This window comes from Hippichthys cyanospilos, chromosome 18 (genome assembly GCF_059441005.1).
Source record: "Hippichthys cyanospilos isolate Australia breed blue-spotted pipefish chromosome 18, RoL_Hcya_1.0, whole genome shotgun sequence".
In the NCBI taxonomy this organism is placed as follows: domain Eukaryota; kingdom Metazoa; phylum Chordata; class Actinopteri; order Syngnathiformes; family Syngnathidae; genus Hippichthys; species Hippichthys cyanospilos.
The window spans coordinates 6,742,179-6,769,070 of record NC_142386.1 but is presented as its reverse complement, the minus strand read 5'-3'; the positions used below and the strand labels follow the sequence as shown (position 1 = coordinate 6,769,070).

At 43.1% G+C, this 26,892-nt stretch overlaps 5 protein-coding genes across 6 annotated transcripts; 3 read left to right on the top strand and 2 right to left on the bottom strand.

Annotated features, from left to right (window-relative positions):
* Positions 1-733: 733 nt before the first annotated feature.
* LOC148408730 (forkhead box protein O1-B-like) lies at positions 734-12,467 on the bottom strand. Its single transcript, XM_088440887.1, has 3 exons — positions 11,268-12,467; positions 3,521-3,712; positions 734-3,091 (listed from the first exon to the last, which is right to left on the bottom strand). Exons 1-3 carry the CDS (start codon positions 11,739-11,741, stop codon positions 2,078-2,080), a joined length of 1,680 nt encoding a protein of 559 aa, XP_088297013.1. The 5' UTR covers positions 11,742-12,467; the 3' UTR covers positions 734-2,077.
* Positions 12,468-12,924: 457 nt separating this feature from the next.
* On the bottom strand, positions 12,925-15,267 carry mrps31 (mitochondrial ribosomal protein S31). Its single transcript, XM_088441131.1, has 7 exons — positions 15,103-15,267; positions 14,485-14,901; positions 14,205-14,357; positions 13,864-14,007; positions 13,715-13,791; positions 13,405-13,545; positions 12,925-13,337 (listed from the first exon to the last, which is right to left on the bottom strand). Exons 1-7 carry the CDS (start codon positions 15,210-15,212, stop codon positions 13,102-13,104), a joined length of 1,278 nt encoding a protein of 425 aa, XP_088297257.1. The 5' UTR covers positions 15,213-15,267; the 3' UTR covers positions 12,925-13,101.
* Positions 15,268-15,499: 232 nt separating this feature from the next.
* Positions 15,500-20,395, top strand: taf6 (TAF6 RNA polymerase II, TATA box binding protein (TBP)-associated factor). 2 transcript variants are annotated; one of them, XM_088441315.1, is made up of 15 exons: positions 15,500-15,697; positions 16,226-16,383; positions 16,496-16,582; positions 16,691-16,844; positions 16,927-16,983; positions 17,065-17,178; positions 17,402-17,523; positions 17,606-17,683; positions 17,762-17,863; positions 17,965-18,147; positions 18,320-18,394; positions 18,481-18,606; positions 18,676-18,849; positions 18,935-19,126; positions 19,830-20,395. In XM_088441315.1, exons 2-15 carry the CDS (start codon positions 16,228-16,230, stop codon positions 20,106-20,108), a joined length of 1,899 nt encoding a protein of 632 aa, XP_088297441.1. In that variant the 5' UTR covers positions 15,500-15,697; positions 16,226-16,227; the 3' UTR covers positions 20,109-20,395. The 2 variants fall into 2 exon arrangements, with proteins under 2 accessions (XP_088297441.1, XP_088297440.1); XM_088441314.1 differs by having other exon boundaries at positions 17,065-17,184; positions 19,830-20,394.
* A 2,180-nt stretch (positions 20,396-22,575) lies between these two features.
* On the top strand, positions 22,576-24,569 carry LOC148408727 (thialysine N-epsilon-acetyltransferase-like). Its single transcript, XM_088441378.1, has 6 exons — positions 22,576-22,677; positions 22,750-22,801; positions 23,554-23,637; positions 24,056-24,157; positions 24,280-24,320; positions 24,405-24,569. The coding sequence occupies exons 1-6, from the start codon at positions 22,615-22,617 to the stop codon at positions 24,567-24,569; spliced, it is 507 nt and encodes a 168-aa protein (XP_088297504.1). The 5' UTR covers positions 22,576-22,614.
* Positions 24,570-24,800: 231 nt separating this feature from the next.
* Positions 24,801-26,308, top strand: LOC148408726 (diamine acetyltransferase 1-like). Its single transcript, XM_088441377.1, has 6 exons — positions 24,801-24,863; positions 24,978-25,029; positions 25,146-25,229; positions 25,605-25,706; positions 25,983-26,023; positions 26,138-26,308. The coding sequence occupies exons 1-6, from the start codon at positions 24,801-24,803 to the stop codon at positions 26,306-26,308; spliced, it is 513 nt and encodes a 170-aa protein (XP_088297503.1).
* The last annotated feature ends 584 nt before the right edge of the window (positions 26,309-26,892 follow it).

Here is a 26,892-nt window from a genome sequence, read left to right as displayed (position 1 = left end):
CCAATTGATCGGTCAAGCAGGAGAGGTGACCTGACGTCCAGTCGAAAACAAGTCCCACTCAGGGAGCACGCCGCACAAAATGCCTAATTGTGTGTCAAGAGAGAGGCCGCGTCATGGGTAACGCCAACATTACTTTCGAGTGCTGGATTTGCGGCAGAAAACACATAAGAGGGAATGGATTTGAGGTATTCTTGTTATTTGTCATTGCTGCTTTTGTGTTCTGTTTGTGAGCAGATTTTTGCACAAACGTGACCTGAGTTCAAGTGAAAGAAATCTTTGTGCAACAAAGTGGCATTCTAGGTTTTTTTTTTTATCCCCTGCAGTAAAGATTCTACTGTTCCCAGAAGAGTTCAAAAGCCGGTGAGGCAACTCTTACTTTCCTTGTTGACAGTGGAAACAATAAACTGATTTTTGATTTTTTGATCAGACCGAGGTCATGTGGTGTCATTCGAGGCCGTTGCTGTCCTAACAAATAGTGTGATCTAAATGCCAAGTACAGAGCAAAGTTTTTTTAAGGACAGGTACTGCTCGAGCCATTTCTTTTATCATTTAAAGCAAGGGTCTGAGCTAAATGTTTGATCGGGAGGATGGCTTAGCAGTAGTTGCACAATTAATCAAATTTATTTGGTCATTTATCTGAAAATGAATTGAATGCACCAGGGTGTTGCTGTGGTAAAACAAAGTCGTTTTATATTAGGAATGATTGTGCAGAATCATTAAAGAGGCAAATCAGTCAGTTTACAAAACAATACATTTGAGTTTATTCTTTATATTGTCAGAAAATAATTGCTATGGAAACTAATGGCTATAATCCCCTTAGAAATAAAACATACAATGCAGAACATAAAAATTGTATTCCAAAGATGTCTACTAAAAACTAGTTTCAGATATATTCAAATGCAAACAAAATATATGTGTACAAAAAAAGTTAATAACATTTCAGCGGGAGCATGAGAATTCCTTCAAAGTTTAAGAGGTCAAATATTTTGAGGTATTTACTGTTCATATATGTATTTACTGCTATACTTTCAATTGAGAACCATTATTTAAAAAGTCAATATTGTACATACAGTACAAGATTTGGGTATAATCATAACAGATATAACTACTCGAGGAATGATTATGTACAAGTCTGACCGTGTATATACTGTAGGCACAGTGTATTTAAATGAATGAAAATTGAATGAAAATGTACAGGAAAAAAAGAACGACCCAGTACAGTGTTCATTTCAAAATAAAAAAGGAAAAAAAAATCCCCTAGTTCCTGAAATGCATTTGCAAACAACTGCGTCTTCCACACGATTGAATTATGGCATTCATGAAGACAATGAATGCACTACACAGCGACCCCCCCATATGGCTTTCCTCGTGACATAAATACAAGCCAAAGAAAGAAAAGACACACACGGCGTTAAATTTGACGACAGGTCCAACAAGTCACAAGCGTAAAACAAAATAAAAATAAATATCGCGCCGTCTACCCCTAACCCAAAGCTCCAATAAAACAGTCTGAATAAAACTAAATAAAAAAACAATGGTAAAGTCTCCTTTACCATGACAACCAAAAGTCATCATGATTTATCTGTAACAAATACAATGGAAAAGCATTATTGTCATTATAAAGCTGATTTACAAGGAAATTGGGAGCATGTTTGCAGCAGTTGTTGGACCCCACAGCCCACCACACAACTCTTTCCGTGCTAAGCATGACTGAAAAAGGCAACCCCTGTAGTGCCAGCTGACTTTTGAGCATTTTCACTCATTTTTCAAGGCCAACAGAATATTTTGCATTATGACTATGCAAACAATGTAAGGCGGTATGTATGGCTTTTTTCGCTAACGCGAGCAACAGTGCCATCCGATGGTCACAGTTCATCACTACAGTGCTCGATTGGCTTAATATTGAAACGCGCACGAGTCAAGGGAGTCGTTTCAAAAGAAAATGACGAGAATTCCCGTTTTTGGCACACAATGTAAGTTAAAACGAGAATTCTTGTCCATGGCACTGAAAGAATGAACATAGCTACAGTGCAGAGTATCACAAATCCTTTTATGTCCCAGGGTGAGCGAGGACTAGCTAGCCCGACACCCAGCCGTGCGTGGCGGTCTTCACCCTCTGGGGGAAGGCCTGAGAGCCGGCCGGCGCCTCGAAATTGAAGTCCAGCGCCCCGCCGTCCATGAGTGTGTCATAGAGGACAGACTCGACGTCACATTCCAAGCTCTCCAGCGACATGTTGTCCAGGTCGCTGGGCAGCCTCTCTTGGCGATGAGCGTGCGGCTGGAGCTCCCCGTAGCCGTTGCCGCGGCGGTAGGCCGCCGGGTGACCCCGGGATAGTGGCGCGGGTGTCCTCATTTGAGGAGGGCCCCCCGAGGGACCGCTCAGAGGGATCATGGTGCAGCCGTTCATGTCCCGTGCTGTGGGAGGAGCGTGCGGATTTACGTGACCGAGGGGCAGGCTCAGAGCGGCTCGGGCGCCGTTGCGGATCCCCGCTCGGTTCCGGCCGTCGTAGTCGGCCGGCGGACAGCGGGCCCTCCCCGCAAGAGGGACTGCCGAATCCTTAAAGGCAATCATGTTCCCGCTGGCGTCTGCTTCCGGGGGCAGCAGCTCTTTCAGGAGACCGGCGGCGCAGACGTACTGCTTTTCGGAAGCACCGTAGTCTAGTATCCCGGCCTGAGCGTACATGCGTTCTGGGAAGGAGTTATAAGGGGCGCTCCGAAGCACGTCGGAGGAGTCCGAGGCCATTCGGGGGTTCTTGGGAAAGAGCAGGTTCATGTTCTCCGCCAAGTTCTCGATGACCATCTCCGGGCCACCCGGGCATCCGGGCATTTCAGACAGGCCGGGGAGGGGTGGGGCGATCTTAGCGCCCCCGGGGTAGATCAGGTGACCCTCGGCCTCCCCGAGGTCGTACCGCTCGGCCGGGAAAGGCGAACGCCGGCCGCTCAGGGTGCTGGCGTCTGAGCCGGCGCGGGTCCTGAAGCGGCTCCAGGGCTCAAAGTCCTCGTTGCTGAGCGAGCTGGGACTTCCCGGCCACTTGGAGTATTGTGAAGCCGGACTGCTCGCGCTGGCGTCAACCCCATCCTGGAGACCCATCTGGATGTGCGCAAATCACAAAACTCACAGATGCACACCCTGCACTGTATATCGGGGAGGTGGCGCTTGAACGTTTTTTGAAGGCTTTTTTTTTCCCAGAAACTAAGCTGTAAAGTTTACTAGAAGTCATTTTTTACTTAGACCAAGCTGTCATAGTATGCTACAAGTCTCAGTTTCCCAAAAGTATTGAAATTCTTATTTCAAGATGTGAGTTTTGATTTTTGAATCCTGTCCTTCAAAAATATGGGTTAAAAAAAGACGGTTTTCCTGTACGCAAGGATGTCAAATGAAGTGATGTCACGTTGATATCAAAGTCCAAAGGAGAGGTAATACTTCAGGTATTATTTGGCTATGGCCCATGGGATTTGAGAGCCCCCTCTTTATTTAATGAAAAACAAAAATCTTATTTTTCTCTCTGCACCCCTGTACCTTTTTCTTTGTGGCTCTTCCTCGGCTCCTGGTGAACTTGCTGCTGTTGTCCATGGAGGCGGCTCTGCGTCGAGGCGACTTGCCGTTCTTCCCTCCTTCCGGGTTCAGCGTCCACCACGAACTTTTGCCCGTTCCCTCGTTCTGAATGCGCACAAAGCGACTATGCAGCGAAAGGTTGTGTCGGATGGAGTTCTGCAAGAAAGGCAAGCATTGCAATGATGCAGTTACGCAGCTATCCAATACATCTCTTGTATATGTTTACTGTCACCTAGAGATTGGGTTACATTCCAGATGGCCTTAATACATTTTCATAAATATGTATTCAGGCTTGAGCAATATAGGCTAATGCCACTTTTTGGCAGAAAAAAAAAAATCGATTACAAATTAATCGGCTATTTTTTAAATTATATATACATACATTATATATATATACATACACACACACACACACACACACACACACACACAGTAGGCAGAGATTTGTCATAACTTGACAATTTGACAAAGAGTGAAGCCCTTAAAATAATTTGTGTTCTCTGGCATCTTTTCTTGGCAAGATCACACAGCGTTCACACAGGGACTGGCAATATCTACTTATTTGTTATGATTGTCATTCTCCACCCTCTTCACGGGAGGTGATGATCGTATGTTTCCCTGTGATGTCAGTGCAGTTTTATCAGCACATCTCTATCCCACCCATCTGCTGGCAGCAAAAGCACTCCATGAAAGTGGAAAAACAAGAAAAAAGGGGAGTCAACATGAGTACGGGAATGAGTTTGATATCGGTGCAGTTTCAAAGTGCTCCTGCGTTACTTTTGCTCGGCCCACATTGCTCACGTTTTGTGTACGCAATCATTTTTCTACAGAAAAATATTAAACATAAAGCATCCTGTTTTGGGGTTACATTAGAGCTCTCGTCTCAAAAATAAATCGCTAACTTAATTATGAATTCATATTTGTCCTCAAAAGATAATCAACATAAAATGTCAGACCTGTTCCCAAAAAGAAATAAATCTGAATAAATATTTGTCCACAGAAAAATATTCAACTTTTGGGATCATAGTAAAGATGTGATCACAAAAATAAACCATTAACTTGACAGGTGACGAGAGGTGGCATGTGACAATTTGGGTCCAACCATTCTAGTATGGGGGAAAATCAGGCTTTTTAAAATAATGAAATTGAATAATCTACTGAACATAAAATTTGTTTTATGAGCTTAAATTTTCCTGAAACAATTGAATTGAATAATTATTTTGAAATGATTCCTGCTGGTTTGATGTTTTATTTAAAATCTCAAGTACCCTCTGAAACTCCTTCAAGTAACCGCATTTGAGAAGCACTGTTGTAATAGTTGGAATCGAAAAATGGACGCACGCCAATCCTCAAACTATTCATTTGGATGAGTGTTACCGCGCGAGAAACACTCAAGCGCAGCTGCTTCACTGACTTTCATGTCTAGCGGAAAAATGGGAGCAGGCTGGAGGTTTTTGGGTTCGCACGGGGAGGGGAGCCCGCGAGAGCAACTTGTTGTCGCTGTGTGGACGGGGTCATTGAGTTCCCCGCTCGCCGAACACCGCATCAAGATATGCAAACAGGTTGGATGTAGGCTGCGCTACTTTCCAACTCGACTTCCTTCTCGGCCTGACTTTTAAGTCACTGGGCATCCGGGGAAGGATATCCTGCTAATGCGGAGCGGAGAGTGACAAAGCTACTGTACATGGGTCTCTCCGTATGGATTCAAACAAGGAGACATTCGCAGGCTCGCTTTCTGCTCTGAAAGCACAAGTGGGTCATTCCAGAATTAGAGGACATTTGGGCTGGAAAATTTCTTCACTTGTCTGATTTTCTGCTACATATTTGACAATAATAAGGGATCAACTAGCATAGGCTTGATTAGTTAAGCTTGCAGGTCCATTTTTATTACAGGATTTAATATGTAAATTGACTTATCACAGTCACAGGCATGCAAATCTCACCTAATGTTAAAATATAAACTATTTGTTGAACAAGTTGTCACTGCTGACCAAGAAGACAAACCTACTGATGTAAACAAGAAAAAAAAAATTGTCTTCTTCTGATTATACGCATAACCCATTTGCATCAAGTAGAGTGAGACATTTGAGTGAGGCGAACTATTGGATGAAATTAGAAGAGCGAAGCTAGCTTTGCGCTAACTATTCTTTTGGAAAACTCTTTGATGATGTCAAGCCCAGCGTAGCATGTGCTTATCTGCTTTCTTTTTCTTCTATCATGCAAAAAAACACATTTGAAATGCAGTGAAACAAATAATACCCCGAAATACGATTTGAATTCCATTTGTTCGAGATTCAATTTGGTCATTACAGGCTGTGGAACAGAGAAAAATGTCATTTTAGGAGATACTACCGACTTATTTAAGACAGTTAAAACTATTTTTAAGCATTGGCTTCTCTTATTTTTTGTAGATTTGTTCTCAGGACAAGTACATTTACTCAGAAACTGCATATTTTGTATATGGGGTATTTCAAATGTAAAATGTCGCCCGATTCCGGAGCCTCTGATTGGTTGGAACAACAGATGAGCGAATGCATGAGCGCTCCCCTAGAAGAGGCATTCTCTCCTCGGTCTGGCATAATCCTCGTCTGAGACCCCCCTCACCTCAATGGCAAGACCACCACGTGAAAAGGACACCTTTATTCACACGCAAACACGTCCCACTCGGGTAAACGTGTGCAAGGCCATCTGAAATGAGCCAGATCTCGAGATCCGTGCTGCAAAACCCCTCCACGGTACTGCATAATGGCAAAATATTCAACAAGTCAGAGTCAACCAAACCACTATCAGCAGAAATGCCAAAGTACCTGATTCTCAGTATCGCTCCAAATTTAACTTTCTAATACTTCTTGTACATATACTGCACACTAGAAGAAAAAAAAAAAATTCTTGAGGCCCCTCCTACTGGACCTGAAAACAATCTGAGTGACACAGCTGCAGCTCCTTGCGCAGCCAAGCATGAGCCTTGCAGTAACGGTTACAGGATGAGCAAACAAACAAGGTCTGGTCTCTACCTATTTGGACACACGTGCAGATGTTTCGCATGGTGTACTATATGGCACTAGGCCCAATTATAGATACGACGCAGAGAAAACGATCACAGGCTCAAAAGTTCAAGGGTTTTCGATTGTGCTAGGCAGCAGGAAAAAAAACTGCTATCGGCCCAGTTATAATGGATCTTTAACATTACATGTTGGCAACACTTTGAGATTTTACTGTTTGGTGATGAGGCATTTCCTGTCATTTTTCTGCCGCTTCCCCCATTTTCTGTCAGCAAGTGGACTTAAACAATAGCTAAAGTTATTAGTTCAAAGTGGATAAGTAAATGGCTTGTGTTTTTTATTTTTGGGAAAGAATGCACTTCCCTTCAGAAGAAAATTGTGAACGTCTCATCTCTTTATAGCCGTGGAAACGTACGTCATTAACAGCCAACATCACGCTGCAGGGCGACCTACTTGGAGCACCACATCAAAGTGGGGCCCACGAGAAGCGATATGTGACATAACATGTGGGCCAAATGTGGTTATGGAAATTTACATGACAGCCCGGTAAAAATGGATTTCTAAATTGTGTTTTGTTCTCACGTTCAACAAGTGCTTGCCCTCCGTGCTTATGGATGAAAGTCAAGTTCTCCTTGTTAATGATGCCGGAAATTTGATCACTCTTATTTTATTGCAATTACATTTCTCCTGACATTCTCCTGGGGGCCCCCTCTGCCCCCCGCCCAGGGGCCCCACATCACTATTTGAGAAGCACTTCTTTACACCATACAACCCCACAAATTGGGTCATTTTGTTTTGTGTCAAAGAACCCAGAAAATTGGGTCAAGTTGACCAAAATATTGGATCGTCTTTTTTTTACCCATAATTGAGTTTTTTTAAACAAATTCGTTTTTAATGACGACCCAGTCTTTTAACATAAGCATTTAAAAGTCACTGACATACCAAATTACCGTACAACAACCCAAAACGCAAGAAAAAAAAAAAAGGGTTTAGGGCAGTTGCGTTATTGGCTCACCCCAAGCTAAAATTTTTGGGTTCCTTCTTCAAATGCTGCTTTGTAAATATCCCCTTTAAACGTGTCAGGTAATCTAAATGGAACAAAATCAGAAAGCGTTTCGAAATTCCATAGCAAGGCTTATCTTTCAATATTGTTGCAGGACTGATCAATCGTGGCGATTCGCGTCCATTCAGTTGCTTGTTACTCATGCCGTTTTTGCATAATGGGTTTAGGCAAGGTTCTTTATGCGAACACACCAATGTTGGGTGGGAGGGATATATTTCATTGTTGGCCACAGCCTGGTAGACAATGCACATGCCAGGGATTCCACAGACTCACACATGGGTAGACAGCGGACTGTATGCAGGCCCCGGAGTCAGCTGAGTACTTCCCTCATTCCCTCAAGCCAGGATTGTTCTTATAAAAAAAAAAAAAAAAAAGGGGCCCTGCCCTGAGCCTCCCTTTCTTCATGAGCTTACTCGAAACTCTCAGCGGGCCTCTTAAGTTCCCAGGCGGGCCTCTCCTCTTTTAACCTTGTTATTCCCAAGACTGATTGGCTGACAGTTATTCAGCACGCCACTTTCCATTAGCACCGCGCCCCCAAATGTCCTCGGCCTCGAATGCATACAATAGATAGAAATCTCATCGACGCCGATAAAATATGCTGTTGACTCTGAGGGTAAATAAGTCCTTCACTCAAAAAGGTCAGATAAAAGATCCAGTAAAAATCATGTGAACGAGTTCGCAATTGGTTATGTTTTGCACCTGACTTGAAAAAAAAAACAAAACAAGGCTGTCAGCTGGTTTACATTTGCTGACAGATATAACCTACATGCAATTCAAAGTAAGGAATGAAAATCAATCTTTCATTTGCCACCACTTATATTTAGAGACACAGCGTACAAGCTAAAGCGAGTGGGAAAGCCCTGCAATAAATAGTTCATCTAGTTACTTATGTTCACAATGCATCTCATCGAATATTTTTCTGTTTGCCGATGCGCTTACGAGGACGCGCTCCGCAGAGAATTATTAGATGGCTGGATAAAGGGTACGCCGGGGTAACCCCCACATTTGAGCAAACAATAGCCGCACAGCCAAGGCGGTTAGCCCAACTGGCGCACCGGGGACGTCTTGAGGGGGAAGCCAGGGGCCTTCTCAGGTGCCAAAAGCATCTCCACTTTGAGAGGGAAAACAAAGCGCCGCCAAGCGAGGCCGACAGGAAGCTTAAGACGCGGCGGCTTTGGCCCCCTCCATCCTGGGCTCGTTTACGGGCGGGGCGCTAGAATCCCGCCGCCGGCCTGCCCTCTGTCTGTCATTACGCTCCGTGATGCCCAAAATATCGGCAGTGAAATAACGGAAAGCACAACATGAAGAAATGTTTAAATGGAAGAAAAACCAGCGCAAGTCAAAGCATTTTGACAAAACGCGCACAGTCTGGATGGGAGGTGGCTCCTCCTCTTTTTCCAAAGCGGAGCCTCGTGTTTTGCCGGGCGGGGATGTTAACACATGGCACTGTTTTCCATCCGCTTGCCAGGAAATGCGTCATAGTTCATTGTGGGGGGGACTGCCCTGTTTTTTTTGTTTTTTTTTTTTTAACAGGAAAGTGTAAAAATAACCATTAAGAGCGGTTCCAAGGCCCAATGAGCGAGAGTGCTTAAGTGGAGAGCTTTTGAGTTGAGATCAATATTATAACAGACTGTTTTTTTTAAGTCGACATTTACTAGTTCTTTTTAAAACACTAGTTTTGTTTTTTTGCGAACAAATTCAGTTCGGTTAAAATGGAATTTTGGACTTGTGTAGCTGGGAAAGGCATCGCTAGTCCGGTAAAAATGAATCCATAACGTCGATAGCGGCTGTCAATGGTAGTGAATGAGTAAACATTCAACAACAACAAAAAGGATTTCGTCACAAATGTTTTGGCGACAATCAGAAAGTACTATGAAGCCAAATCTGCGTTCCACGTATGTTTGTATGTCAGCTGTAGAAAATTTCAAGCTGATATGATTCAAATGAGTTAAACTTGGGTAATAAGAGTTAGGCTGGATGCGGAAGTGACGTCATTAAGAGCACCTCTTTTTTTACTCTGGAGCATCCGCTGAGGAAACTCTAGAAGACAGCTCGGCAAGGATGTGAACACAGGGCTCAGGAATGGAGGATGTTTGACGTTGTTCCCCTTGTGCCAGCCCCTTCCCTTCCCTTCCGACGCACTGCTCACCAAACCCCCGTTGAGAGCTTGCTCTCAATTATTAGTATTATTATTGAAGACGTGGCTGCACGCTGTCTGCATTTTTACTTACGCATTGCTATTGAGTTGTGAATGTATGCAAAAACGAACCGTGATGATTTTTTTTTTCTTCTGAGAGGGTTAAACAATGGAAGCTATATTTGATAGCAAAGGCATTTCCTGACATGGACAGGTTCAAGGAAGTTGACTTTGGGTTTTCTCTCATTTGCGGGTATTTTCATCCTCTTGAGTCAACGTTCACTTTACCCGATCTTTGACCCGACATCTCCTCGTCTCACACCCTATACTTTCAGACGAGAAATTACCGTGGAAATCCCGAGACCATGAGGTCCACGAGGAGTTGTCACAATGAAAAGGTTGTTTGCGCAATTGGAAAATACTATTGAAGAACTAATGTAACTCAAGCATGATATAAAACTGTAGGAAGCTATTGATGAACACCTGCTAAATATATATTATATATATATAAAACTCTGCAAGATTATTAAAAAAAGAAAAAATGAATAGGACTGAACCCATTAGACCGCTGTTCATTAGTAAGGCCCCTTCCATGTTAAAGGATTTACTCAGTCGCGGTTCTGTCTGAACGCCCTCAGGGAAAAAAAAAAAAAAAAAAAAGATTCAGTGACACAAAGTACAACATTCACACTAGCGTTAGCATCTAGCTTTGTTCTACTACTGATCAGTGCAGGTAAAGTTCTTTGATCGCCTGAAAAGATTTAGAGCTTTGCTCCGTGTTGTCTTATAATTAATTTTGTATTAATTTTTAAACTTACTTTATTGACGGCTCAGCACTTAGAACGCAGTGCTTTAGTATTCGATGTGGCATGTCTGTGAGTTTTCAACTTCTGACGTGTGTCATTTCGGGGGTACCAACCAATGTCTAAATTGAGACACTACAGGATCATTCGATCCGTTTGTTTTCTTTGCGCTTCACTGTACTCATTGAAAAGACGTTGCACATGCACAGATTTTGATTGGGGTGTTTTCCTTCTTGATATATGCCTTCCATTGTATTTCTTTCTTTTTGGTTCATCTTATGTGTTCTATACAAAAGAAGTATTTTATGAATGGGTAAAAGAGAATAGAAAATGTCCATTTATTTCATTCGACTTGATGAAATATGCTATATTGTGTTACACAGGGGACCAAAAAGGCAGTTATTTTATCTTTCTTTTACTTGTCCACAATGTTTAGAGTAGATGCCTGCAGGCAAAAATCGATATATACAGCATAACTGACACTGTTTTGAGGATGATTTGAAAATGGATTTTCCTCCATGCAGTCCATGGGCTATGATGAGTTTTAGAGCGGGGGTCACCAACACCGTGACCACATGCACAATGAAGGATCGCCTATAGTGCGAGGCCCAGGCATGTTTGAAAACCAGATGACCAGCACCGGACGTACTGTCAAAACAAGGCCTTAAATTGCCAGGTGGTTGCCTATCCCAATTCCGCCACTTACCTTCCAGCCCGCGGAGCTGTTGCTGTCTCCTTTATCCTTGAAGTAGGGGACACTGTTGACCATCCAGTCGTAAATCTGAGACAGGGTGAGTCTCTTCTCCGGGGAGCTCTCGATGGCCCTGGTGATGAGGTCAGCGTAGGACATGTTGCCCCAAGCGTTGCGGCGGGACGAGCTGGTCTTCCTCTGCTGGAGAGGAGGAGGAGGGGAAGGGGCCACCTGTTGCTGGGGCGCTAGCCGAGGCGGCGGCTGCTGCTGCAGGTGCAGCCGGAGGTGCGCCCCCGCCAAGTCATCCTGCAACAAGCGCAGGTTGTGACCGGGCGCGAAGTGGCCGTTTGCCGCCGACGGGGCCGGGGAGCACGCGCCGGAGCCGGAGCCGGGGGCCTCGATCGGCTCCGGCAACGGCCAGGTGCAAGAGCGCGGCCGGCTCAGGGGCTCGAAGTCCGGGTCTACTTGCAGCGGCTGAGCCTCGGCCATGTCGCGCGCATGCGCTCCGACATCAAGTCAGAATAGACGCGAGGTCGCGCACGAGCTCGACTCGCTTGTTTTAAAGCGTGCCATGTGACGTCCGTGGCATCCTCCTCCCCTGGCCGCCTTCGAATTGTCAAGCGTCAAGCTCTGCCCACGTGAACACGCGAAGGCTTCGCGTCCTGTCACATGCTCGCTCATTTAGCCAAACGAGGATTCCTCCTCGTGTGAAGAAGCGTCGCGTGAAAATAAAGGACGATTGCAACCATAAAAAGAGAGCGGCGGTAGTGGAAACTTTGAATTCATCTCCGAAATCGAAGTATGAAAGCGGACGATGTCAGCAGTGCCCGCAGGACGTTACTGTACTTCCACGACTGCTCTTACACTTACTGCCCAAAATATTTTAGTTTTCGATTTATTGCCACAAATCGACCTTTTTAAATCGTTGATCGACGCAGTTAGTAACGTCGCCCAGTTCGTCCGTACTCAAAACGGAATCCGTTGAGATGCTCACTTTTGTCGATGCCGCCCCCTGGCGGTTCGACTCGATTGCACCGCTGCAACCTTTTTACAGTCGTCACTCGTAGGCCCAGGTGTATAAACAAACAGGCAAATTTGCCCCCGCAATTACCCGAGTTGCCAACACATGACCATGCCACTCATGCGCATGTTTAAGGAAAAGTGAACAAAATGTGGAAGCGGCAATGTTTTCAAATGTCAAGCTCCCCCTTATGCAAGCTTTCTCGGACAATGACTAAAGCAGAGAGTGACCACTAAAAACCTCATTGTTCATATGTCCTTCGCTTGGAGAGCACTTCCTCGGAAAGGCCACGGGGTTCGAGCTCTATTTAAACTTGTACTGTAAAAGAGCCGGGGTCCAACATAAACCTACTTCACCGCAAGCCAAGAAAAACATCATCAATCAAAATGACAGACGCTTCTCAACAGCTCCTTAAACACCGGGCTTCACCCAAATGATCCCATTCACATATAAGCAGCAAACATCCATTAACCGTGTTGTTTTAATGATGTTACCACTACAACTGGAAAGAGCTTAATCTGAATGCTCCTTCTGCACTACTGTCACACGACAGTCTTCCCTTTGCGGAACTGTTTTAGACTCTTACCTTTCATAAATATTGGTGATGTAGCTCTATACATAAGGTGAATTAAATAAACAAATAAACGAGGATTTCAGACTAAATGTTCTTGGCAATAAGGACGCTTCACCACCCACATTTTCCCATTCATTACATGTAAGAGCTGTTACATTTCATTGACTTTCTGCATTTTTTTTCCACTCTGCCAAAAGAGGAAATGGTCCTTTCTCCTTGTTTCAGAGAGGTTTAACTTACATCACGTTTCACAATTAACCGAGGTAAACCTCAGCTTCTTTGAGAACTTCGTGTTTTTGATGAAAGTAGTCTCTGAACCAGGAAATGTGCTCTTTCTTCTCTTGGACGGTCAAATAGGGGTTTTTGGACAAACCGGTCACCACAAGTTCCATAAAGTGTCGTATGGGCCCTTGCCTGGGGAACCCCTCTTCCAGGTGTTTCTCCAGGAAGACGTGCTCATGAAAAGGGACGCCGGCTTCCTCCTCGAGGCCTGACGAAAGCAAAGAGCACGCTCATTCGTTGTTTCGCCTGCACAGCAGCCTCACTTATTGGCTCACCTGCTTCATTGTCAATTGGGTACTGCCAAAGTTTCCCCTCTTTGGTCCACTGGATCATTTCCTCAAGGGCGTTGCGGGGCATTTGGTTAGCAGAAGAAGACAGCTGATTTGCAAAGTCGACGTCCCACAGGGTGGGTCGAGCTAAAACGCGGCATCGTGTGAAAAAAATCCATAAAAATCAAAGACATTCGGATGCAGCACGGTACCCTAGTGATGAGCATGTCTGCCTCACAGTCAAGAGGTTCTGTTTTGGAACCATGACCTCAACGCGTGGTCGCCATATGCGAGAGTAAGTCACATAAGAAATTACCAACTGCGGTATCCACTCTATCTTCATCAGTGGAGGAAGAGAAGATATTGAGTCTCCTCCCTGCAAACAGGTTCCTCCTTAAAAAAAAAAAAGTAATGACAAACATCCGCTTCACTTGAAGACAGCATCAATCCCAAACCAGAACTTACTTTCTTCGAACGCTGTCCAGCTCCGCAGTGACTCCTCGATCATGTGTGTAGCCCCGCCCATCGTCATCGAAACGGATCTGATTGGCTGGCCAAGCGTTCTGTCGATTGGAATTCCTTCCCACTTTCATGTCAGCTATAATTTTCCTAAAAAAATATTGAGAGCTAAGTGTCCAACTAACTGACCTACATTACCAAAATAAATTTGAGTCTTTGTTTCATGAAAATCTTTTACAAATCATTTATCCTGACAGTCCATCTCATTATTACGTGGCTTTATCTTAAATTCACTTCTTCCAGTACATGAACATGGATAACACATTTTTGTTGGTTCAATAACACACCCCAGGCTGTTAATGTCGGCCTTTTTGTGAGCCTCTGTGATGGCCTCGTGCCGCCTCAGTTGCCTGAGCAGTTCAGACTCTGCCCGGACGCGGTTTGGAAGAGTGGACGCGGCAGCGGAAGCAGCTGCAAGCAGTTCTGGATCCAGAGCGCGACTAAAGAACAAGAAAGACACAGTTTGTGAAGAAACAAATACGTGTCCAATTTGCCGCTGTGATCAAGACAAGTAAAGTAAAGAACAGTTTAGAATGTGATAAAAAAAAAAAAAAAAAACACCCTCACGTCTGAGCTGATGCCTCATCTGAAGCCTTTTGGAACATGCTAATGGCACTCTCCATACCGGCTGGTTTGGACTTTGTTTGGGAGACACTTTCCTTGACCTTGACATTTTTCAACCTCCTCTTGCTGGTGACATCCACCCTCATTGCTCCCAGAAGATCAAGAAGATTCTCCTTCCCGCTCTTGGCTGCCACAGGTGAAACTCCTTTTGCCTTAGTGTCATCCATCTTCTTCATATTGTCTTTGTGTTCTGGCTCATCATGTTTGTTGACCTCACCGGAATCTGCAGTTGGTTGTTTATTCATTGTTTGGCTTTCTGAGGAGTCGGGCCCTTTATCTGCATTGTTGGAGTCGTGCGTATTTTCCCCTAATTTGGCTGAGCTTCTGCTTAGGTATTTTGCCGTGCAAACACCGGTTGTCCTAGAAGAGCGGAGCAGTGACGTCACAAGTCACAGCGTGCGAGGTCATCAATAAGTAATTTAGATGCATACGCATTGCAAATGTTGTGTAGAACTAAAAACATTCTATATTTCATTAATGCAGACGCGAATCAACGGCTTATAATACAACATATTATTATGAAGGTACTGTCCAAAATCAGGAGAACGAAAAGCAACTCACCTTAAAATCGGAACTGTAGCTGTGTCACAATCAAGAACGATAGGCGAGCCAAATTTGTTTCCCGGTGACTTAAAACCAGCGTGCAATGTGCGGGATATGAATCTGTACATGATTCAACCAAAACACGTCCTTCCTCGCTCCTTACTTGCGTCCGTGTTGCAACCGCTAAAGTGCTCCCTGTAAATATAAATACTGATCAATGTTCCGCAATCAACGGAGGCAAGGTTCTAATGCATATGAAAAACATACTTGACGAGAATGGTTGTTTCGATATATATATATAGCTATTTAACAAAGAAATAAATATCATGAGGAGAATAAAAATGTTTTCTAACATTAAAATTTCATTACGGTAGTCTCGCGATAACACAACGCTACCGGAAGTTATCTCAAAATGGCGACGGAACAACAGCGCTCGGTTACGAATGGACGTACCTATCTGTCTCCTCGGTCCGCTTGTTTATTTTGATTAAGTATGGGGTATTGCAGCAAACGGTTAGCTTTGCCCTATATGTCTCTTTGCGTCTTTCATCACTGAGTGCTCATTGTCGTGACAGAATTCGCGTATCCCCCGAGAGGAGAACGTTTAATGCAGGTAATTGAAAATCATCTACTGAAGCTAAGTGACTTAGCTTCCAAGCTAACACAACTTGTATCCCCACCTTTGCTGCAGCTTCGCAATGAACGCAACATATCACCAGATGTAATTTTTTCAATTTTATTTATTGTAGTTGCATTATCTGAGTTCGAGTTGATGTGTGTGAGGTACTTGGGTGCTTGAGTCCTTAGAGCGACTTACCCGCCTTCTTTTGCCCCACACTGTCATTCACAGTATCTCTTGTTATTACTTATTTTCATATTCTGTTGATCATTTGCGAACATTCGATGCATACATTTTTTATTACGAAAACTTTAGACCTCAGACGTATTTTTTTACTAACAATTAAATGCTTGAATTGATTATAATTTGAGGTCTTATTTCACGTACTGAGCAATCCATTTGAGTTGTTAAGTCCTATTAATACGTTGCTGTCAGTGCCTCTGTGAACGTTGCATTTGACCTGAGTCATACATTTTTGCACATGAAATATTTTAAATTGTCAAACGCTGTGCATTTTGCTAGTGATGGCGGAGGAAAGGCGCCAGAAGCAGTGCTCAGTAGTCCTCCCAACAGAGTCCATGAAGGCGATGGCTGAGTCTGTCGGAGTGGGCCAGTTACAGGAGGACAGCTGCACAGCTCTAAGTGAAGAAGTCAGTTACAGAATTAAAGAAATTACACAGGTACAGCACAGGAATTTGAGGAAAAACACTATAAACGAGTGTGGCTGTAACTCTTGACAACTTATATTGTGTTTGCTCATGTTGTGTCCATGTGCTGTTGCTCTTTTTTAAGGATGCTCTCAAATTTATGCATCACGGCAAGAGACGTAAACTAACCACCAGTGACATTGATAATGCCCTCAAGCTTAAAAATGTGGAGGTAAGAAAGAACATGCCTATTGTATGGAACTAATCAAATCATTTGTTTAGCCCCCACCCACCATTGCTTCTTGAATAAATGTTGCATTTTCAATTTTGCTCTTTGCAGCCCCTGTACGGATTCCAGTCGCAAGAGTTTATCCCTTTTCGTTTTGCGAGTGGTGGCGGCAGAGAGCTTCATTTCTATGAGGAAAAGGAAGTAGACCTTAGCGATATTATTAACACACCGCTTCCAAGAGTACCGCTGGATGTGTCACTTAAAGGTATGTGTACTGCTTTTGCTGGCTGTATTTCTACTGCGTTGGGTCTTTATCAGTCTTCTGGTATGTGCTGCACTTTTTTCAGCCCACTGGTTAAGTATTGAGGGGATTCAACCTTCTATTCCGGAGAATCCGCCACCAGGTCAGACTGCGTTCAAACGCAAAGTTATTTATAAAACATGGGCCACGATAAGGAGTGAATTCTGATCCGCTACTTTTGCAGCTCCAAAAGAACAACAAAAGGCTGAATCCACCGAACCCCTCAAAGTTGTCAAGCCTGGTCAGGAGGAGGACGGTACCATTCAAGGCAAAAATCAGGGGGCAACAGCTGCTGATGGTAAAGGTCATTATCTGTTTGTTTTTTTTTATATACAGAATAGAAACAAATGCCTTTATTGTCATTGTATAGCAGGTATGCAGCAAAACTGCTCCGATTGCCACATACTAAGTAAATAGAAGGGAATAGACGGATGGAAGAAATGGAACATCCATCTCTGAAAAAAAGCTAATTTGTTCTGGTGAAAACAATCTATTCCTAATCATGACTATGTCTGTCTCAGGAAAAGAGAAAGGTCCCATAAGATTGAAACCTCGCAGTACCCATGAACTTTCTGTGGAACAGCAGCTGTACTACAAAGAGATCACGGAGGCGTGCGTCGGCTCGTGCGAAGCAAAGAGAGCCGTGAGTACCTTTCCGTTGGTCAGTACCTTGGCGTGAAACCATTTGACCATTTTCACGCTTGTATTTTTTTTTTGCTATTCAGGAAGCCTTGCAAAGTATTGCCACAGACCCGGGGCTGTATCAGATGCTGCCACGATTCAGCACCTTTATTTCAGAAGGGGTGAGCGTCTTTCAAAACTGGTCTCATCATGTTTCCATACTATCCTGTTTAAATGCTCTCTTTTCGATGACGCCGTAGGTTCGTGTTAATGTGGTGCAAAACAACTTGGCCCTGCTGATTTACCTCATGCGGATGGTCAAAGCGCTGATGGACAACCCCACTTTATACCTGGAGAAATACGTGAGTAAAAGGAAGCGCTTTTTACAATTGCTCGGGAAGTATCAGATATTGGTATCGTTTTCTGTACATGTTCCTTCTTTTATTTGTTTTCTTCCCCGTAGCTGCACGAGCTTATCCCGGCGGTGGTGACTTGCATCGTGAGCAAGCAGCTGTGTTTGAGACCAGATGTTGACAACCACTGGGCTTTACGGGACTTTGCCGCTCGCCTCATGGCGCAGAGTTGCAAAACATTTAGCACCACCACCAACAACATCCAATCTCGCATCACCAAGACTTTTACTAAGGTGACTTTTCTCACTGCCGCAATTTCAAACCGCAAGCCGGTTGTTGGCTGCTTTTAAAAGTTTCCCGTATACCTGTACTTGTTCAAAATTTGCTCATCGGCAGTCCGATCCTTCTTTTTAAGTGCAAAAACATGTCTATGCTTAATGCTTGGAATTTTATTTGTCTTTTCAGAGTTGGTTAGATGACAAAACCCAGTGGACGACGCGGTACGGCTGCATTGCCGGGCTCGCTGAACTTGGACCTGACGTGAGTCACTGGCCGGCTTGCTGTTAGGCGTTCTTCAGCGCGGTCTCCGTTCCGCCAGCAACTCCCTGTCACATTTGTCCCTACAGGTGATAAAAACATTGATCCTTCCTCGGCTTGCTGTAGAGGGCGCTCGCATCAAAGCTGTAATGGAAGGACCGCTGATCTCCAACATCGATAAGATTGGGGCAGACCACGTTCAAAGTCTTCTACTGGTAATGCAATAAAACGTTTGATGTCTGTTCTGAAGTGTAGAAATTGGACAATGTTGTTTGCCTTCCAAGAAACACTGCGCCAGCGTTATTGCCAAGATTCGAGCTCCGCCAGACAGCGTGGACCAATATCGGAACGACTACGGTTACCTGGGGCCCATGCTGTGCTCCCATGTAGTGAAGGCTCGGACACAAGCCGCCATGCAAGCCCAGCAGGTCAACAGAACCACCCTAACAATCACACAGGTGCGCCGGATGGTCGAGTCTGCGATCGGTTTGCCCGCAAATAACGCCGTGAATAATCACCGCAAATCACCATGTCCGCTCGCAGCCTCGTCCCACCCTGTCTGTCTCGCAAAGTGGGCTCAGCGGATCCACGGGGTCTCGCACTCCCAGCATCGTGAAGGTCCCGAGCTCTCTCACCTTGATGTCGCCAAGACCGGGCACCCCGTCACAACCATCTCCGCCTGCCACCAAGTACATCGTCATGGGAACCAGTGCGGGAGCCGCCTCAACGCAGCAGGTCCTTTTAAGTTTTACCAAAATTACATTTGAGTATTATTTGGGGCAAAATCTTGCCCTCAGGCAGTACAGTATAATGTAGGTCGATGCTCAGGGCGCAAGACGCTAGAGGGCGCCAAAACTAATCTCCACACTACGTTATTTTTATTTATTTATTTTTTTTTACAGCATTAACTCGAAGTCAAAAGGAGAGTTCAATTTTTTTTAAATGCTCTCGTTCATTGCACTTCAAATGATATTTGAAAATAAAACGCCTCCATTAGTGAGTACACCGATCACTTATTTACAAAAGCATATTTTCTTATAATGTGTCCTCAATCTAATGCAAATGCCAGTGTGTTGAATTCATGTCGATGCCAGTAACTAATGTAAAGAATGAAACTTATTGATGCACTTTCAAAGTACGGAACCTTGAAATGAAAAGGGACAAAAAAGTCAAATTCAGATAAGATCTTCTGTAGGTAAATGAACCCCTTGTCAAGTCGAGATGCTCCCCAAATGTTCAATAACTTCACCACTTACGTGGATTCAAATTTAAAGCAGCGCCCAATTCACTCATTCACTCCCAAAGGCATATTTTTACGTATCTTTCAAGAGTCTTGCGCAGAGAAGCGAGCAAGTGTTGTGAAAACAAAGCAAATGTTTCCTTTTGTCTCTGAAACGGCGCCCAGTCTCGATTGATATGTGCGCAACCTCCCCGGCAGGTGATCACCATCAACTCCTCGCAGTCGGCCTCGACAGTTACCAGCACGGTGGGCGGCGCTACGTCCACCTTGCAGCCCCTGGTCAAAGTGGAATCGGGCGGCGGCTCGACGCTGCCCGCTTCGCGGCCCATGCAGAAGTACATCGTGGTATCGCTTCCCTCGTCAGCCTCCTCCATGGACAATAAGAACTGCGGAATCCCCGCGGCCATCTCCGGCACGCCGGAAGCCAAGACGGACCGATCGGATTCCCCCGGTGCCAGCGCGCAGTCCCCGCACTGACGCTTTTGAGAGATTTCGCCTTCCGGGACTATTTTTGGGCCGGGATGCAAAACTCCGCCTAAATTGTAAATGTGTTCATGCCTGACGAGAGGCAGTCCGTCACAGTCGTTCATCCTCTCTTCCCATTGATTTCATGCTCTCTTTTTTTTATACCCCAAAATAAATTTCACTTTGTATTCTTACTCCGTAATGCGTGAATGATTGTTTGAAGAATGGATTTTGTGTCGAAATAAGGGTTGTTAACTGCAAGGCAGAAAAAGCATCTCAAACACAGCAAATTCAGTTGTGGGCCGGCCTTACTTGTCCACGACGTATTATAAAAAGTTTCAGGTCTGTGCAGTTTATCCAGAACGATTACTCGGCTGCTGGCATCATGAACGTTGTCATTCGAGCTGCGACCGAAGCTGACTGTCAAGACGTATGGCGCCTGCTCAGGGTGAGTCCCGTGGCTTCCCAGGCAGCCCAGTACACTGTATGCAGACACCACAAAATGCACGCAGCTACAGAACCATCAAATAACGTGCGTGCTGCTTTTTTTTCCAGGATTTGGCCATTCATGAGAAAATGCTGGACCAAGTCGTAATTACTTGCGAAGGTAATTGTTTTTTTTTCTAATCCGTCCCATTGAGTCTTCAAGATTGCTAATATTGCAAAGAACCTAAATCTCAGATACTTTCCATGCTGGTAGCCACACCCCAATTTCGCAATTGCTAAATTTAAAGCATAGGCTATTGTGACATACAGTAGTGTCACCTTATTTTGCTTTTAAAGCAGTGAATTGTTTTGATGATGTATTTATTTTGACTTTAGAACTGCAACGAGATGGTTTCAGCCCCTAGGCTATAATACACCATCAAATTTAATACAGGGGATGAGAGTGCAATTAATCATGTCCATTTGATGGCAGTATCATGCTTTACACGACTCTGAGATGGTGGATCTCTGTTCTCATTTATACAGTAACAGCCTGCTTTACGACTATAGAAGACGGTTTCGTTAACATTTTCCCCCAAATTTGTCTAAATCTGATCTGTCATATACACTACAAGTGAAACAAAGTATTCCTGAACTTACTAAAAACGTCTTTAATTAGGAAATTAAAAAACTTCTGTCTTGCATTTCCCGGCCAAGAGCCAATCGGAGAAAAGATGCAAATTTGGTCTGAATTCATTAGTTACTTGAAACGCATGCCATATTTCCCCATATCTGCCTTTTTTTCTGCTCATGTTTGAAGCCTCAGCACCAGAGCGCAAACTAACACAAACGGTCAAATAGTCAGAGAAAGTCAGTAAAAGATTAACTACTCTATACTAAAATATAGCACGATAGCAATTCATGAGAGGAACCAAATCAACTGCCTGTGCTTTGTGGATAAGAATATGGGATGCCCGGTCCATTTGAACCCTTGTGGTATTTGTGCAGGTGTCCATAAGGAAAGGGTGTGGGCGGTTGCATTGCAAAGTATCCGAGTGCAACGTTTCTTCGCGGGAATTCTACGCTGCCAAAGGAGGGCGAGATGTCACTGTCACGGAAGGCTGCCACTTACTGCATTTTAATCAACAAGCCTTGGAGCGTCTGGCAAACGAAATGTGACAATATTAGAAACGTCTTCAATTTGAATTCGTATGCTTTTCATTTGTGTGTCTCAGGAAAATTAAACAATAAATAGTACGCTGAAAAATGGTAATTGTTCAGCTTACTCACATGACCGAATAACCCATGTCTGCTATTTGTTTCTTTTTTTTTTAAGGTCGGAAGGAAAGGTATTAGGAATCTTACTATCACATACAAGGAGGGAAGAAATTGATTTAAATGCAAATATTCAACTACAAAGACACGTGGAGATTGATCATGCTAAGAGGGCGATCAATGAGTTAAAGCAAAATATAGGCATGCAAAATAAAAAGGATACTTGATTTTGTGTTAGTCAAAACGACAGGACTTTCAGGGCTTTTTCCTGCTTCTTTTTATGCTCATGAAGGTGGCCAAAGAGAAGCATTGATATCCTGAATGATCTTTCTGCTACAAATATCCCAATGACAAACATTTTGGGAGAATAGAATGCAAAGCCATTGTTCTGATAAAAAAAAAAAACTTAAAACCAAACCAAAAAACAAACTGTGAGAGTTATCAATAATAAGAGACTTGAGAAAAGCCAAGACTGAGTCCAAAATGATCTTTTGCAAAAGAGGGTAAGAGCAGCAGGGTCTTCTGGTGATCTCAAGCTCTTCTCTTGCTTTGATTACAAAGGTTACAAAGAAGTCAGTTGTTTGTGTGTGTGTGTTTTGTGTGTGCCTCACAAGGAGCGATGTGCAAGCGATGTCTTTTTATATGATATGCTCCTCAAGCGTTTAAACGTCGCCCAAATGTTATGAAAAGAGTCCACGGCAAATCCGGCAGCTTTATTTTGAAGGTTGCACCTGTCTGCTGTGGGCTGGCCCTCGTCGCGCAGTCTACATGGTATCATGACCCTTTCAGGTAGGTGCCCAGAACGACCGGCGCGATAATGAACTTTGCTATCCGACCTGCGACCAAAGCAGATTGTCAAGACGTATGGCGGCTGCTCAGGGTGAGTCCACCTATATATATGCTCAGTATATATGAGAAGAGAACCGTTGCCTGGGTGTGTTCCTTCTTCCAGGATTTGGCCAGCCACGAAAAAATGCTGGACCAAATGACAGTCACATATGAAGGTATCGCTTGCCACCTCATTCAGTCATTCAGTTCTTCTCGCATGATACACTGACTGTTTTTTTTTTTTAAGGAAAAACGTTCTGTACTTTATTCGGACTTAATTTGGAGTCTTTTGGTCTAGACTCCTCTTGATCTTTGGTCCTGCAGTCTGTGACTCATGCAAGCATTCCGTCAATTGAGCGGCGGTTCATATGGGAAAAATCTTAGCATGAAAGTGGAAGACGCAGCTCGACGCAAATGGAAATTTATCCGCTGCTTTTAATCAAGTGATTAATCAGTAACCAAAGATAAGCCCTCTTTTGATTTGCTTTGAACCCATGTCGTCGTACAGCGCTTCTCAACCTTTTTCCGTGGTGTAACCCGTCAAAGATTTTTTTTTTTTTTAACTAACCAAAACATTTTGGGATGAAAAAAAAAAGAAATACACAAGACAGTGCTGTGCCCGCAGTGTCTGATTCAATAAGCTCTGGAATCCCAATTGTTATGGTGGATCTGGGCCTTTTTCATTCAGCAACTCCAGAAGATAGATTTCTCCAGGAAATTGTGCATTTGCAAAAACACTTAACAATGGTATAGGCATACATTAAAAAAAAAAAAGTCAAGAATAATACATTTTAGCTTAGTTCAGTTCAATATGCCTGATTACAATTTCATGAAATCCCTGAGGTGACTTCAAGTACCCCTCATTATAGAAATAAAAAGCCAGCACAACCACTCATTGTCTGCTTACGATGAATGCTTTTCGCCGTAGAACTGGAACGGGACGCTTTGGGCCAGAATCCCTGGTTTGAAACGCTTGTGGCAGAAGTTCCCGATGAGCACAGGTCCAAACAAGGTCAAAGGTTTTCCTGGTCATCTTGTGCAAATACAGTGAACCCCTGCTATTCACGGGGGACACCATCAAGCCCCGAGCGACATTAAACCTGTTGGCCGACCAGAACCCGCCCGCGGGCCGTATATTTGACAATTGGGCCGTATAGTAGTTGCCATAAGATGACAGTAGAGCACTAGTTTTATTTCAATGAAAGCACTCGTCGCCATTTTAATATTATAGCGCTTCGACGTGCAGATACCAAAGTGGGGGGAAACTAATTACTGCTTTGCACAAAAACAGCAAACAGGTGAGTTTTCTTTTTGACTCAAATAATGGAGCAGTTTGCAAACACTAAACAGTGAATATGTGGGGGTTCGCTATAGATGAAAAAGTAGCCGCTTCATTTCTTGTTTGTGATACTATCTCCTTGTCCCTCTAGGATTCAAAACGGTTGGTCTTGCCCTTTACTTTTTCTCATACAGCACGTGGAAGGGACGCAGCGTTTATTTGGAAGATTTGTATGTCATGCCTGAATTCAGAGGTATTTTCTTCAACTTTAAATCTGCCTAATTTTGTATTCGTACAATACTGTGGCATATTACACCGTTTTGAAAATAAAATATTTGAGCTCTAACTACTTTGTGATTTTTTTTTTTATGTTAGGGATTGGCATTGGAAAAAAACTGCTGGGCACCGTCGCTAAGGTAACCTATTTTCGGATGAAGAAAAGATCACTGGTTTTCGCATTTTTTAAAAAATTTTTTTGACGAATTGCCACTTTTGTGCAGGTTGCGAGGGAAAAACAATGTGTGCAGTTGGAATTGAACGTGTTAGGCCAAAACACCCAATCGCGAGCCTTCTACGCTGGAAAAGGAGCTCAGGACATCACTGTCAGGGATGATTGGCACACACTACGCTTTGATACTCAAAGTCTGAATCAGTTAATTTCTTAAGTGTTTTTGATGATGAAATGCATACATATGAATGTCAATTTGTGGAAAAATAAACTCCAACGTACATTTTCCTGTTGAAATTGAGAAACGTATGCCTCTTTAGCGTGGAGCTTTTGGTGCAGGTTTGCAAAATCTTCTTCTAATCAAACGAATATATTTTGAAAAGCGGATATGCGTCCTTCATATTTTGCATAGTTCTTAACGTGGACGGAAGTAACTTTGATTGCAAACATGAACTTTAACATACGTGCCGCCACCCGAGTAGACTGCAAAGACATAACGAGACTGATCAAGGTAAGTCATTCACTGGTCATTTAGTGGTGTACCAATATGCATATAAAATGAAAAAATAAAAGTTCTCGGCACCTTCAACAAAATGTAAAGATTTTTAATTTTTTTTTTTTTCAGGACTTGGCAGTTCATGACAAGATGTCAGATCAAGTGAAGCTGTCATGCGAGGGTAATATTGCAATTAATAGTATAAGAATACAACGTTGCACATTATTATTAGCTTCCAGTAATGATTTGTTTTGATTATTCATGCATTTATTTTTATTATTATTATTTAAACCTTAGAATTGCAACGTGATGGTTTTGGTCATAATCCCCTGTTTGAATGCCTGGTCGCAGAGGTACCAGATGAGCAGAAATCTAAAGAAGGTAAAATGTTTCCATCCCTTTTCGTCTTCTCATGCTATCTGTGCAGTTTTCGGTTTCCCCAGTCTCTTACAGACAAGCCTACATAATTTTCAGTCGTATTTAAATGGCTTTTTCTCTCCAGTTAAGAGGTGTGCATACTAGTGCAAACACATTATTGCTTTTTCTTATCTTTAATTCACCTCTTTAAAAAAAAATAAAATGAAATGGACTTGTACAAGTTATAGCTTACATTCATGATGGAAAAATTGTTGAAAGAACTTATCGAGTTGTCATTCTTTATAGACGAAAAAGCTGGTATTTGTACAAGAGTTTGTTTGCGCATTATAATTTCTATGATCTACCGGTTTTGCTGATAGTCTCTTTTTGCTGTTTTAGGGTTCACGGTTGTCGGTTATGCCCTTTACTTTTACATCTACTGCTCATGGAATGGGCGCTCGATGTATTTGGAGGATTTGTATGTGATGCCAGAATTCAGAGGTAAACATTTATCAATAAAATCGAACCTCTGGCAGCTGTTGGTATTGCATACATAGTGAGAAGGATGATGTGGTTATTAGAGCAGCTATGCTGTGTTTTGTGACTTTCAAAGTAAAAGCTGTTTTAAGTATTCAACAGCGCTCATTAAGAAACTTTTTGTTTTGTAAAGATCACGTGTATAGAGGGAGGCAATAATGTTTTTTTTTTTTTCTTTTTTGTGATGCTTTGAGTTTTGGACTGAAATATTCTCTCCTTCCCCTTTTTTATATACATCAGGATTTGGCATTGGAAAAAGTTTGCTGAGCAATGTTGCTAAGGTAAGTGTGTCAAAGAAGACACACGGAAAGTGTCAGACAATGAAAAGAATACAACGAACTTCGAGTTCTGTGCTGCGGTGTGTGGTCAACTCAAGCATTGGCACGTTTGTGCAGGTAGCTGAAGAGAAGCAGTGTGCAGGAGTAGAGTTAAACGTGTTGGACTGGAACACTCCCTCGCTAAATTTCTACGCCGCCAGAGGAGCTCAGGATCTCACTGTCAAGGAAGGCTGGCACTTGCTACATTTTGATCGACAAAGCTTGGGCCATCTGGCAAACGAAATGTGACAAAATGAAGTGTGTTGAGCTGCTTGATTCAAATATTGAACCACTCGCTCAACTACGACCTAGACTTTGATAATAGATATTATCCAAGAAAAATATCTCCATTGATGTTGTTGGTGTGTGTATTAACAAGGTCCTGTTGCATTCTATATCAGCAATATTGAAAAACAACCAGAAAAATGTAGTGTAAGCCTTAAGACATATGTCCTTTTTTTTTCCTTTTTCCCTGCTTACCTGCAGTGACTCTCTTTGATCTAATACATTATACTTTCTCTCGTTAATGTGAAGACAATGCACTAACCAGGAATAAATGTTCACACAGAAAGCAAATGTTCCGTTATCATCACAACACAAAACAACAAAACACAAAATAAATTTGAACTCAATAAAATATAAAACTATGTGCAAACACTTAATACACAAACACATTTTACTCATACAGGTGCAAATGAAAGAAAACACCGTCTACACTAAACAATATATAACATAATGTAATTTAATATGTAATATCATGTCTTTTTTTATATAATGAGAGTAAAAAAATTCCATTAAAAAACAAACAAACGTAAGTAGATCACATTTGTTTT